At 39.4% G+C, this 15,044-nt stretch overlaps 1 protein-coding gene across 1 annotated transcript; it reads right to left on the bottom strand.

Moving 5' to 3' along the window:
• Positions 1 to 6,572: 6,572 nt before the first annotated feature.
• cunh11orf96 (chromosome unknown C11orf96 homolog) lies at positions 6,573 to 8,118 on the bottom strand. Its single transcript, XM_035665205.1, has one exon. The coding sequence runs from the start codon at positions 7,801 to 7,803 to the stop codon at positions 7,423 to 7,425; it is 381 nt and encodes a 126-aa protein (XP_035521098.1). The 5' UTR covers positions 7,804 to 8,118; the 3' UTR covers positions 6,573 to 7,422.
• Positions 8,119 to 15,044: the final 6,926 nt, after the last annotated feature.

Genomic DNA, 15,044 nt, shown 5'->3' with positions numbered 1-15,044 from the left:
GCTGATGTACCACAGAAGACCAGATATGGGAAACTAAACCTGTGATACATAGCCCACATGAGGGCAATGTCCGTATGACTGGAATTTTAAATTGCTGATATGTTAAAGGTATTTGGTTTATCAACTAATGGACTACTAAGGAAAGAGAAACAAAATAAATAATGGGTAAAGGACTTTTTGGGTTTTTTTTAATCGTGTTGGTCTACTGATGGCTATCTACTTGCTCTAATGTGCCAAGTAAAGCAGTGATAAGGATAGCTTGGCATCCTCAATCATTCTGTTTCTCATTGCCTAAAATGGAAAAAAATTCTATGGAGAAACAAATGCAGATGCTTCCACGCAGTGCACTGCACGGTACAATTAAGCCGTTAACCTCCAATGTTGTTCTGTGGCATGTATGAAAATGTTGAGCAGGTCCAGTTGATTCTGATTTTGTATCAAGATTAGAGGATAACATTGGAAGAGGGTTCATTGTTGGGGCAGTAATGGAAGGAGCTTCAGTCACAAAGACTGCTCAACTGGAGATTGTTTCAATAGGAACAGTGACTAAAGGGACATCTGCATTTTAGATCTATGGAAGACACAGAATCAGATATTGTAGTCGTCAGCACACATTTGATGACTGATGCTCATGCATTAGAGCAATATGTAAGGAAAAAGAAGAGAGCTACTCTTCTTCAGACTCTGACTCAAAAGGTCACTGCAGGACGTGATCAGACTGTCACTGCAGACCAATACAAAGTTGTTTTGAATGATCACCTTTATCCTGTAATGAAACATCTCCATCCTGATGGGCATGGTCTCTTCCAGGATGACATCAGGGCACAAGAGGTCAGTGAATGGTTTGATGAGTATTAAAATGAATCATATGCAGATGAGATCTCATCCCAACTGAACACCTTATGGGAGATTTGGTACCAACCTAGACTCTCCTCCACCATCATTAACCAAATGAGGGAACATCTTTTGGAAGAATGATGTTCATTCCTCCAGTAGATTTCCAGGGACGCTGTTCAGGAGGCATATACTAAGACACTTTATGTTGGTATTTACTTTTATTTGTTACCTGTCTGTGTATTGCAAATAATTACATAATAACAAGTATTCCAGTGGCTGTCTTAAAACCATAGAGACAGTTATGACCAAAAAAGTCTCCTCTGTTTTCCACATAATTTCTAAAAGCATAGGGACCGGATGAGGATCATTTTCCCTCTCTGCAGGGCTGGAGGGAAAACCATAAAAAGAAAGATTTAAGGAAACAGAGCACTGGGAGAGGAGGTATGTGGGTCACCTTTTGTTTTACATCTGTAATCACCTCTTTTCTACAGCACCAGGGGGAGATGAAGAGCTTTGAAAAGCTTTGAAATAGAGAGCGAGAGACGAAAGAAGCTTCCAGACTTTGATTTCTGTGTCTTATTAGACACCTCCTAAGTCATGAGACTAGGATATAGGTCAGGGATGCTTTTGGGAACATACTGCTGCAAAGACTAAATGCACAAATGCCCATGTATGCACATATATGCTGTGTGCATACATGGGCATTCACATGCAAAACTGTACATGCATGCACTCCTAACACTGTTGGTTATCTCCAGGTCACTCAGTACTGATGAATCTTTGTCAGGGGTCAAAGTTTGTGTGTAACATAATTGGAGCAACAGATTAAGCAAATACTGTGTTGAGTTAATTATTGGACGGATTGGCATGAAATCTATCACCCTTTTTACTACCCAGAAGGGGAATCTTGGTGACATTGGTGAAATCCAATACTCTAATTCATAACAAATACCTCTAAAACTAAAGACTGTTTACTTTCATAACATTAGCATGTTAATAACCTTTGGGTTAAATACACATTTTCTCATCATCTCATAATTTGGTAGATCTTACTTACATCTACCAAAATGACCTCCTCTGCCTGACAATGCTCAATGGTAGATAACTGATTTACTTACATATTTATTTACTGGGTACATGACAATTGTTCTTAGAAACACTGGCAAATGCCATCTTACATTTTGTGGTGCAAATGCTTTAAATCAGTTGCTACTATCAATCCTAGCTGAGTCTGACGTGTCCTAAAATGGCCACTTTGCAGATGATGAACCCTTTTGTTTTAACACGACCCTGTCTCTTGATTTTTCATCTAACCAAAATGTTTTGTTTGCCTTTAGACTTTCTGTTTTGTTTTATGTGTCAGAGTCGTCAAAATGCATGCAAAGTGCATGGATGTTAGTTCTGAGACGGAAACTGTACACACAATAGCAGCAATTGGTTGCTTACCATAATGTTCTCCCGGCTGTGGGTGGAATCACTAAGCAGATACTTTCAAATTGGCAAAGAAGAGTCTTGTTCCAAAGCAAATATTGTACCAGATATTAGTCATGGTGACCTGTGCACATCATAGCCTTGCCAAGATAGATCTTGTTCATGTCACTGAATGGGACAGACTTCATTTAGTACCATCTGGAAAACCTTTTGTCATAGTACTGACCCTAAAAATAAATCCTTCTGTCCACACAGACCGCTTTCTTGGCTTGTGTTTGTATTACAAACAAGGCAGAGAACTGGCTTGTTTTAGGAACATTTTCTACTTGTTTTGGGACATTTTGTAATATTGTGGCACTTCTAGATTGATTCAATCTGGTGCACCCAGTTAGGAAATACACCAAATAAAATCAAAATATGATGAACACAGAATAAAAAAGTATATTTATAGGTATATTTCTCAATACAAAAGCCTTAAAGTTGTGAATTATGGACAGACAGATTATCAGAGCAAAATAAAATGAGCAAGTTATTTTCTGTTAATTGACAGGCTGATAAAGTGCTTTTGCAAGAGCAGGATATGCTTTCTACATATTAAGCGAGCAACATGTATTGTTTGTTTCATGCTAAGTGACATTTCTTACATGTATCAGTTGTCTCTATCTTGACGCCCAGTTTGTCCTATAGTGGTCTGGGATTCATAATAAAAGACAATTATGCACACACCTTAAACAAATTGTGGCATGGCAATTAATCTTAGTCAGGGATTATAAATGTCCAAATATTGTCTGTTTTTATGTTACAAAGTTGTAAGTTCCTCTTTCACATGTTACACATCAAACAGTGCCAGACTAATTCTCAGAAGAATCGAGAAATGGAATCAGATTTAGTGTTAGTTGTTATTTTGAGTAAATTTAATAATTTACTGTTCTCATGGAGATAAATAGTTCTCACTGCAATCCCACTAGAGTCCACACTTGCTTTTGGAAAATTGACTGTTGATGTATATTGTATATCCCCTGTATTGTCAGTCCTGTGTGTTCGTATTTAAACATTTTACATTGTGTTTTTTGTTCACTCATTATTCACAGCTTGTGTTTGGTGGTCCCTATATGCAGTAAATCATAATGTAGATAAGAACAGTAAGTGATTTGAAGAAGAAATAAGAAACATATTAAGTATATTGTACTTTTTTTAAAAAAAGGAAGGAAGCAGGTATTTTACTTAAAAGAAGAGTATTCCATTAAAACTTCATCATCTACATTTAGCATTTATTATAAAAGTATTTGTTATTCTCTTAGACTGGCACAGACTGCTTCCTACAGATTCTTATATAATCTACTTTTGTAGTCTTCAAATGTTGATCCCATGCATGAGATACACCTGCGTTTTAGACAAATGTGCATTTGTGTCCGTCGGCTCTGTCTCATCTTGTCTGGCTAGTCAGACTCCAACTGAGTCCTAAAAGCAATCAGTTAAATCTTAAAATCAACAGGAAGCAAGTGTAGAAGAGTTCAAAGAGGGGTCTTGCAACCCTGTGACGTGCACAGTGCCTTTGTGAACAATGTGACAGCAGACAAAACAGCATAAAAGGGCAATCATCTGTTAAACTGAACCTGTACAGACACTATATGTGATCTTGTTAAAGTGTTTTTTTCCTTTAATGTAACTGGGATGCCAAGATGTTTTAAAGGCAGACACCAGGCTTTAAATTTAGCCTTTGACTTTTCATTTTGAGGCAAGAAACTTCACAAATCGTAGAAATCTGTCATTCTGGGCCAATTTGTATTTCCAGCTCTAGGAAACTAAGCATCTTTCAGGCAGTAGAATCAGAGAGTGGAACTAATTAGAAAGGAAGTATCCTCATATATAAGACTTGGTGGGAAAAAAAATATAGGATGCGTAAAGTGGAAACATGAACTGAGGTCATTCCAGCACATAATGACAAATATTTTTCTTATTTAACTCTCTGTCGCTTTCTCAAAACTGTTAAGCACTCTTTAGCAAAATCTCAGTGACGCAAATGCTTCCAGAGTTACGCTGTTGAACATAAAAACAGGCCGTAATTCTGCTGTGGATGTGGTTAAGTATGACAGCTCTACAAGCACTAGACAAACAATGACTAATGTGTGTGTTTGTATGAGAGATGAGGAGAGAGGTATGGAGACTGTTCATGTGCTACCAGCTGGTCATTGTCCATACTCCCTATTGGCTGGGAGAGGGGCAGTTGAGCTTTGTTTCATGTCACGCAGCAGCAGGGTCAGGGTTGTCAGTTTGTACGTTCATGATGAATGATGTTGGCATTTATCTTGCACTAAAATATGAGAGTGCATATATTACTGCAAAAAATATAAAAATAAGTGTGTGCACACATTAATATGCATGAAGATTCTGTATTTTTCATCCAGTACCATGAAAAGACCCAAACCAACATTGATTTGATCCAGACAAGTATCCCATATGTAGTCTAATGTGGCTTATTCCTCTGTGCCATACTTTAATTGTTGTCCATAATCTATTAAAGGTTATATATGTCAAATTAAGTAAAAGTATTAAAAGTGGTTTAAATACTTTTTATGTATTACTTTTTATTACCAATCTGTGAACAAGTTGTAACATAACTTTAAAAAATGCGTTTTTATGTAGGGATACAGGTCGGATTTCCCGTAAAAATCCAATATCCAAAGGATGTGATGTTGATGTGTGCTCCCGAGCGTCTTTTTCTCTCCACTTCCCTACAGTGTGCAGCACTAGCTATCAGCTTATAAATAGAGCCCGCAAATGACCGGTCAAACAGTCAAACACAAAGTCCAAACAGGCGGCACCAGATAACGTTATTCAGCGTGGCTGGGTTGCAGCTGGCTGGCTAACCTTTAACTTTATTACTAGCAAAATACTATCTGAGTGGTTATGTTAGTTCATGATCACGATCTATGATTCAGGGTAGGTATTATGACAAACGGTGTTAATTGTAACCAACAATAAATTATGTAATGGTACAAAGTAAACGATTGCTTTCTACTAGCCAAGAGCAATCAAGGCAGGGACATCGACGACATTTGAACTAGCTAACTGTAGCCTAAGCTTAGCTGTGGTTGGCCGGCTGGTTGTGGCTTGGCTGCACGGTGTGGCTCTGGCATTGGTTGCTTTGTGGAAGCTAGTCAGTAGCATGGAGTCAATGGTTTAAATAAAATCTAAGAACATTGCAGATAGTAATGTTATTCTAAATATGAATGTAATTTATTTTCCAGCATTCAGCGTTTATTTAAGCGCTCAGTCTTGTGTATGTCACTTTTGGCCGAAAGTGTTGAGAGATGCATTGACGTATTGTTGGATTTAGCTCTATTAGATTTGCTAAAAATAAGAAAAATATAGAATAACACCAGCCTTATCCTTAACTGTGAATGGTGACCTCCTCTGCTATCCCTTTCTGCCTCATAAACACTGATCTCCAAATCTTGGTCCCTTTGTGATTACATCTCCTCACAGAACCCACATCACATTTCAAATCTTAAGCCCTTGTACCTCTGGAGAGAACGTCTCTCTCTCTCTTTTAGTAGATTTACTTAATCAGATTCTATTTTTAGTCAAGCCACATGCAACCCAAGCAGGTTCTCAACAAAAGCCCCTGCAGCCCTGTCTCAGTCTGCAACACGCTGCTGACGGATGGAAGTCATGCACCACGTTTCACTTGTCACCGAGTGGATTAGGAGAGTAGGGTTATTAGCAACAGGAGGGATGGCTGCAGTGGATCTCTGTGAGGCTCCAGAGGGTACTTATTTCAGGGTGGTTGTTGTGGCTGAGTTCACTGATGGCAACCTGACATTAAACCTGAAAGTGCGTCACCAACTGAGCAAGTATGCAGTAGACACAGCTCATGTATTGCGTGTTTAGATATGGGTCTGACATCAGTTTATTTTAACAATAACAATGGAGATGGACAGCCTATAAAGGCTACACATCACTTCCCACTGCCTCGTCCTCCTTTATGTATTACTGATTTTGTCCTAAGCTTTTCTAAAGGCACTTTATCACTGTCTCTGTCATACATCAACCTTTTAGGATCAATAATGTTCTCTCAGATCCATTGTCTTGGTGCTGAGACTTTTGACCTTTGCATGTCTAGTCATTGTTTACTTGTATTAGTTTCTATCTGTTTCACTGTAGCTGACTGAATGTAAATCAGGTTGGATAACTGTGTACAACTCAGTCTTCACACAGCTCATTGCTGACTAATAATATTTTGTTTCAACAACTGTACTTACTAAAAAGAAATAAAAAGTTAAATGAAAATAGAAAATCACTCAAGATACTTGAAAATATTTATTAAAGTACATAATAACAAACATTGTAATATATGTATAAAGTAAAACAAATATACAGTATAAAGATTATGATTTTCTTTGAAAGTCAACATGACTTCAGAAGTCAGAAAGAGCAATAAAATATCACATCTACAACTCCACTTGGTTATGAACAAAATAAGAGAATAAATAAAGATGTTTAGAAAGGCAATTTTTGCTCAGGAATTAAAACAAGAGCAGAGATCTCATTCACTGTGAAGCTGGAAAACAAGAGCTTGAAGTCTTGACAAAGCTTTGTAATGGTAGTCTACCGCTTCAGTGACGGCCAGGTCACTCTGTATGCTCAGTACATTGCTTAGTCAAGGTATGTACAGCATGGTAAGTCACAATACTAATGTATTTCAAGAGTCCTTTCTATTGTGACTGGTCACGTAGAAAACTCTGGGTTGAAACAAAAATACCTATACAACTTCAAAGTGGAAAAATATCAACCATCTTTTGTCATTCAAGTTTTTCCTCAAAGACATCTACAGTAGAAAAGGAATACATTTGAAAAGTGGTGTGTTCAACACTGGGTCATCTGCTACTTTTTCACTCATCATATCTATACAGCAGTATACGCAGCCTGAGGCACTGGTAGACATCCTTACAGATATGCATCAAGTGCATCTTCAAGCTACATACTGTATGTTGATATGTTAGTATATATTAAATGCAGAGTTTTGTATAACAGCAGCAGCTTACACACACGCGCAGCCAGTTTGGTTCAGTTCAGTTGGCCTTCATTTGAAGCGGCGTCAAGGAGAAGCGAGGAACATGGGGGCCAGGAGATGTGGGCATGTCACACCACTTATTGGGTGGAGTCGGAGTCACTGGAGTCCAGGCTGGCCTGTGTTGGTGTGGGGGTGCAGCTGTGATGGGCAGCCGGTGGGCAATGGAGGGTCTGTGTGCTCCGCCGCAGGTTCTCCAGGGACTGCAAGAAGGAACGACGTGCCCTCTCCTCCTCCAGGGGTGAGGAACCTTCCTCTTCTACCTCTGCAATCTCAGCAAAAGTGACAGGCTGCGTTTTGAAGCGAGCCTCGCGAGATCGGCGGGAACGGCTCTTGCCCCTTGCTGGGCCCTTGGGGACAGGCAGCTGCTGGGGGAACTCCTCCATGGCTGATGCCATAAGGTGGGCCGGCAGGACGTGGAAGCCCGAAGCCTCCATAACCATCTGACGCACAGCCGCCATTGGTAGAACAGAAGTGTGAACAGCTAGAAGAAGAACAAACTTGTCTTCCCTTGCTCTTTCTGGTGCCTTGTCCGAAGTTTGTCCAATGTCAAGCCAAACAAACACTCCTCCAAGTCCAGGCACACTTAAGATAACCAGTCTTAAAGAAACTGCTCTAATGCTGCTCTGGTCAGCCTCTGCTCTTCACTCCTCAGTGTGAGTGTGTCTGTTTCAACTCTGCTGCTGCCTGACGTCTGTTTTCTCTCTGGCTGTTTCTCGTTTTGTGTGGGTGAATATCAGTCTGCTGAGGCTAATGCCACAGACAACTCCAGCTCTCTCTTTTATAGCAGCTCACTACCCACTCAATGTTTGCCTCTCTCTCTCCCTACTTCCTACGTTTGCCAGGTCCCTCCCACTACCCTCCTTCCCTCTCCGTCATGGTTCCGGCCTTCGGAGCAGTCAGTCAATCAGTCACCCCACCAAAATAAACATGTGAGGAGAGAATATCTGTGTGTGCCTGAGTATGTGCTTGGGTGTGTGCGCTTTAACATGTTTGTGCGTGTGTGTGTGGGGGGGGGGGGGTGTCAGAAGCAGAGGGAGAGAAGACACTCGAGACAAAAATGGAGACCTAAAATGGAGTGACATATTCAGAGCGAGTCTGGCAGAACAGAGACATTAGAGAACTAGAGCAGGGAGAAAAGTGGACCAAACCAAAGTCAAGGTGGAGAGACTCAAATGCAGGACAGAGTCCTTGGGACAGACAACAGACACAGCTCTGCAAGAAATAACTATGTTTTGTAAAGCTTATAATATAAGACAGTTACAGACATTGATTGAACTCTGTGGCAATTTTTCTGTCTGTGAGTTGTGGTGTTTTTGTACCACATTGTATTATGTTGGAAGATGTGTCTTATGTATTGCCACATGTGTTTCACCAGATTCAGGGAGTTCAGTTTTGCCTGAAGCCTGAGTGAGAGTTTGAGTTGTAGTTCAGATGCGGCAGATATTTGGAATTTCTTTATGGCACAAAAAAAAGAGAATGATGTTATTTCAGCATAACTGAATTTAAAGTTTACAGAGTTTTCTGCCATCACAACTGGTATTATTCCCATGACACATTTGGCATCTGTCACATTCATAGACAACCACAAACCACCAAGGTTGCAATGTTATGGAAGTGCCACAGTGTACAAGTTTTTGTACCGAATGAACTCTATTAATATTACAACATTTTATCACACTGAAGTCCAAATGAATACGGGAAAATATCAGTGACAAGCACATGAGCAATGCCTCGGAGGAAGAGACAACCTTTGTTGTTTTGACTGAAACCCACCGGGGACTGTAAAAGCGATAAATCATTTTTACTATGGCCTATTTGTTTGTGGTACAAAACACACCACAATTCATTTTGCAATGGCATATTTAGGTCACATTATATCATCTTAAATTCAATCATATGTTACACACAAAAAACTTGATGGGAGAACAGGAGGACCGATAGGTCATAGATGGTCACACAGGATGTTCAGCCTTATGTAGTCAAAGTCACAGTAAACAAGGAAACAGATACACAAACAATCAGACTCATCAGCAGTACCAGTATCATCCAACATCATCATCATCATCTTAACATAATGATGTAATGGCTAAATTTATCAGTGTCACTGCTGATGACAGCTTGGCTGGGTCGGTTACATTGACACTGCGGCTGAAACCATCCCAATGCAGATTTGTTCTCACACATGTGACACAGGTCAGATGTGTTCTGATCAGAGTGTCATAAATCGGTGTCACATTTTCTCAATTCTAATCCGAAACATTAATTTTTGATACAAAAGCCATTCAGCCCTCTTGTGACTCTAATTTTAACACTCAAGACAGAAATCTTCACTGCTTCCAGGAAAATAAGCAACTCTTGTTTCTGCACCTCGGCTCGCTCAAAACATATCCTACCATCTAATGAGGGAAACATCTGTCATTATTATTATCATATTATCATTAGTTTAATTTATGCTTAGTCTCTTTCACTTGACAGAGATGGTTGTTACGTGTTACATCTATTGCTATCACATACAGTAATGTCATGGGTGACATCAAGGACTGACGCACATAGTAGGTGTGATAGGATAGTTCAATGACAGTGCAATACAAACAAGTCTGTCAAATGAAGTTTTGCTTACTACTCATAGTATATGAACCGTCATATATGTAGCTTCATAAAATTAACTTTTCAAATGCACATACATAAAAGCAGGGTGATAAGTCAGTGACATACGCCTAAAGATCGTATCATAATCCATTATCGATGTCAGTGTCACAGTGGGCAAGGCAACATGTACACAAACACCACTTTTAGTATGACCAACAGCAGCATGTACCTACATCATGCATCTTACAATCAGTCGCACTGAGGTGGCAAATTATTTGCATTTCAAGGGTTGACCTCATGGGCATTCCTTTTCACGAGTGACATTATGGTCTAAAATGGCTCGCCCGCTCCATCATGCATTCCTTGGATGACACCAAGGAGGGTCATCCCGTTTCTTGACACACACACACACACACACACACAGCGGGGTTGTAAGTCGTGGATGTGAACTTGCAAATACCCCCATGCTCTATTTTGAGTATACCTAAGGTCACCCACGAAGCCAGCAGCTGCCAGTTAACAGTGACATCACATGACATTTTTGTCTCCTTTTTATATCATCATATGAGAGAGAGTGTGTGTGTGCGCGTGTGCATGCATACATCTATGTGCTTGCTTGACTTTTCATTTCATATCATTACCCGTTTGATTTAGCATACGTGCTTTATGACATGCTTGCAGGGAATGAGAAATATATTGAACAGGACGTTAGTAGGCCAAGAGTTGTGTGTGTCCTTGGGGATGTCTTGTTTTCCTAAAAGACCCTGCCAAGGCTGCATGTGTTGTACACAAGGACATGGTTTGGCAAAAACAATCCCCTGAAAAACATCTGCACTGCAATCATCTTTCAATTGTGTGGTTAAACATTTCACTCAAACGGAAGAAGTGATTATCCATGTTTTTCCATATTTTCCCTTGCTTGCTTTGTAAATTAAAGCAGTTATGTGTTTTTTTATATAATTTCAGAATCTTTCAAATTATTTTGTTGGCACAAGTTTGTGTTTGTAAAAAAAGAGGAAATCCTGCTGAAAATCCTTTGCCTTTGCAGGCTGCCACAGTGTCTTTTCTGATACTATCAAAGGAGTCGGCCAAAGTCAGAAATGTTTAAATCCTTTGATAACAAAAAAAGTCATACAAAATGTAAATTCAACAGATGTCCAGTGTTTTAGCTCCAATGTTCATACAAAATATAAAATGCTTGTTGGATGGAAAAGTCACATTTTTGGCACTTTTTGGCAGTATTTGAGTAGATGAATGTTTCCCTACGTCCAAATGGGTCAGTGAGTAAACTGGCAATAATATAATGTGCTCAAAAGAAGTTTCCATTTATCTTGGTTTCTTTGTTTCTAGTCCATACAACATAGGTATTTACTAGGCCTCACATATAAAGCAAAAATCTTAGTACTAACTAAAACCATGATAATATCCTAATACGACTACTTCATGACTTAGCCTCTTTTAGTCAATTTAAAAAACACTGTTGCACAGATAATCCTGGGTGCTGTATTACTCTATGCAACAGCTGATGGCATTTCGAGGAGAATACTTCCAGCAGGGAGCATGGGCAGAGGCAACTGAGAAATAATCCCCTCCAATCATCTGCTTGATCACTAACACCACCCTTGTCCCGCCCCGGACACAAACACAGCTTTTTAGCCTTGTTTAGCTTACGGGCATTACTGCCCTGATGAAGCAACGCTGCAACCTGCCAAACACCAAGATAAACAAGTTTAATTAGCCAGCAGGAAGTGCCTTGAAACTTTATCCTAATTTTGAGAACCATGAAAACGATGCCACTATGTCACTGATATAAGTCCCACATGCTCGCAAAAGATGCTATAAAAATAAACTTAAACTCTTATTTGCTTGCAGTAGTAGTTAAACAAGGGCATCATAATTTGATTATGACATACTGGTGTTTAAACAATGCTACACCTACAGCTGTGCCTTTTAAAGGTGCTGACAACAGCATATTCCAAATCAGATCTTAACTGGAATACGAGCCAGTAACAGAGACACAATATGTTTATAAATATAACTGGTTACGAAACATGGTGGGTAACAAGGGCACCAACTGGAAAAGGAATCAGATGGAGTCATTGTCATTAACAAGCAGTCTCAACTTTCACTAGATTCCATTTCATTGGTGTGTTAGTGTGTGTATACAGTATGGGTGTGTGTAGTTGGTGTGTGGCAGGTAGAGTTTCAGGGCTAAATGTAATGGATTAGTATACGGGCTGACAGTATAATTGGCATAGACTTCACACTGACAGAGATGTACTTCATGATAAGGATTCTGCATAGTTGTCTCCATATAGAATAGATTTCAATTATCATACCTTAAAATGCATTGCTAGCATTATTACATCTCACTGCATGTCCTTTAGTGCAGCTTACTCACTGACAGTGTGTGCTAAACCAAAGACAGACTACACAACAGAAATAATATGGTAAAGAAATCTGACTCATCAAGTGAAGCTTTGTTCAAAGGTTAGACACAAAAGTTGGAAATAGAGCAGCAGAATCAAGTGGATTGTGCAGGGCAACAGTACTTACAGAACCAAGTCTAGAAGTATGAAGACTGTATTTAATGTATGTAGTTGTATTCAGAATTTGAAAATGTGATCAGAGAATGAAGCCTGGTGATTTTTCTGATCCCCTGACTTCCTATAGTGTCACCAGCAGGTAAAATATTTAATGTATCCTGTGAAATATCTCACAAAATCATGTGCCAACCTTGATTTCTCTCGAGAAGACGAATCCTACTGAGTTTGGTGATCCCCTGACATTTCCTGCAGCACCAGCATAAGGTTGAAGTGACATGATTCAACAAGTAGTATTATTATAAGGTCAAAATATTTCCAGTATTGTGGTTTATGATTAAATACCTGCAAAAGTAATGACATTCCCATCAGCCTCAGCAGTATTTTGTGTTTAGCATTAATTATTAGGCTATCACTTCGTGGTCTTCTTTATTTAAATTTACAGTCTTCTACTGCATTTGCCGAACAATTAAAATGTAGTGTAATAAAGTTTAGGTCATACTGCTCAGTCCTACATTCACTGTCATTAGTTAAATCACACCACGGCCCCAGGAGGTAGACAGACAAGAACTGTGTGTTTATCTGTGTACACTGTCAACAAGAAGAGTGCATCAAAACAGCAGGAGTACACAGAGTATGAGAAAGAATGGAAGAAGCAGAAAGTAAAGGGTTATAGAAAAAAACGGCATCATGAGCAACAAACAAGGGTATTTTTTTTCTTAAATGTTGCTGAATCAGTGTTTGGGACACATCTAGACGTTTAGTTAATTAGATCTTTAGTGTGCCCTGGATCTACTTACAACGGTATTATATATCTCTTTGGCCCACTCTATTACAATTCAGTCGCCCTGGGTGCTGTATACGGTAGACTGTAAATGTGTTCATGGAGACACACATGGACTCAGAAGTTCTTTAAATCACAATCTATTTAAACATGATGTTTACTGTGCAGAGACAGGAACTAAGAACCCTGGAGCCAACACTCAGCATGATCCTCTCCACAAAAATACCTCCGCCAGCCGACACTGTCAAGGCCTTTGTCAATCCAACGATTATCTGTACTTGTGCAATCAAATTCAAGCATGATTCAATCAGCTGAGTGCCCTTTTAACATACACATCTAATTGGGGCACACAATTGCATACAAAGTCAGAGACAACAACACGTTGCCCTTCTTACACTCTGAGTCTCATACACACTAATTCAACTGCCAATTCTATGTTGATTTAGTTTTAGAATACGGTTTAAAAGTTGAGACTATGACAAAAATAAATATTATTTTGAACGTACTGAAAAGTATCTGTTTTTACCACTTCCTGGTCAATTACTGCAGATGTCACACTGCAGAAGCTACATAAATCTAAACTGTCAGAAGTGTTTCAACGCTCTTATCTGCATTGCATCTGGTCTTGCATTAAAAATCTGTGAAACACTGACAGAAATGACAGACAGTATTCCCCACTGGATCCAGAACTTTGTTTATTTGGGAATTATGAAGCTATTAGTGCATACTTCCATAAAATGTATAAAAATGGGTTTGTGTGGATGCATTGAGTTTTAAACAATCATATGGAAGTCTGATTCCCCTCTTCCTGTAGATGGTTGTTAGAAATGAACATCTGCTACCCCTTGAAAAGATAATATAATATACGATAAGATATATGTATTATATTAATATTTTTGGCTCTACTAAATGTAATTGCCACTGTCACATTTCTAAATAACATGAATCAATTTTGTATCTTTTCTTGTGTTTGAAACTTGAAACCTTTTTGTTACAATTTGAAAGGTACTGTTTATTGTATTAAGGCTTTGCTTAAATATGCAATAATGCACAGTGTTTACTATATGCAGCCTGTGCTGAGACCACTCAAACTGACAAAGACGAGTGTTAGTTTGCATACGTACATACAAAAAAATCACATTACAAAATTAATGTAGCACGTCCAAAAGAATTACTTCCACTGAGTGTGTGTGGGAGAAAATGAAAGAAGACTAGAAAGAAAGAGGGAGGGAAGGAAAATCCATAATCCAGGTCCACGTGGTCAAGAGGTGAGGTACACGCCACAGGCAACATTCCCGGACAGGCAAATCACCCTGTACCCACTGCGGTCGGACGCCCCTGTTGCCATGGCAACCTAAATGTCAGGGGACTGCAGAGAGGAGGAGAATCAAAGTTGGTAAGTCACACAACAGCTCAGGTACTGCTTGTCTTTTCTCCCTCCTGCAGAACTATGAGTGTGCACACTTACAAGAGCATTCGACGCAGTCATTAAAGAGACATTACGTGCTGGAACTATTTCTTGGTGAACAACAGCTGGGGACAGTGACTGTGCACAGAATGCCTAAGGCTTTCTGTCATAGTAAGGCTGCCAGGTCTTCCTCAACTCTTTATGCTAAGCTAGGCTAACCATGGCACAAAGGAAAAACTATAGTGGCGCAATTAAAGCAAATGCCCATGTTGTGTATGGGGCTACATAACAGCATATGCATATACACAATATAATGTGTTCTGACACCTTTCTATCAGAACCAGCATTCACTTTTTTAGCAGTTTGAGCTACAGT

This window comes from Morone saxatilis, unplaced genomic scaffold, assembly GCF_004916995.1.
Source record: "Morone saxatilis isolate NCDOM2014 unplaced genomic scaffold, NCSU_SB_2.0 Contig2, whole genome shotgun sequence".
In the NCBI taxonomy this organism is placed as follows: Eukaryota; Metazoa; Chordata; class Actinopteri; family Moronidae; genus Morone; species Morone saxatilis.
This window is presented reverse-complemented; position numbering and strand designations above follow the sequence as displayed.

Excerpts from the sequence above, each read along its gene's own strand:
- cunh11orf96 (XM_035665205.1), bottom strand. The coding sequence starts at position 7,803 with ATGGCGGCTGTGCGTCAGATGGTTATGGAGGCTTCGGGCTTCCACGTC.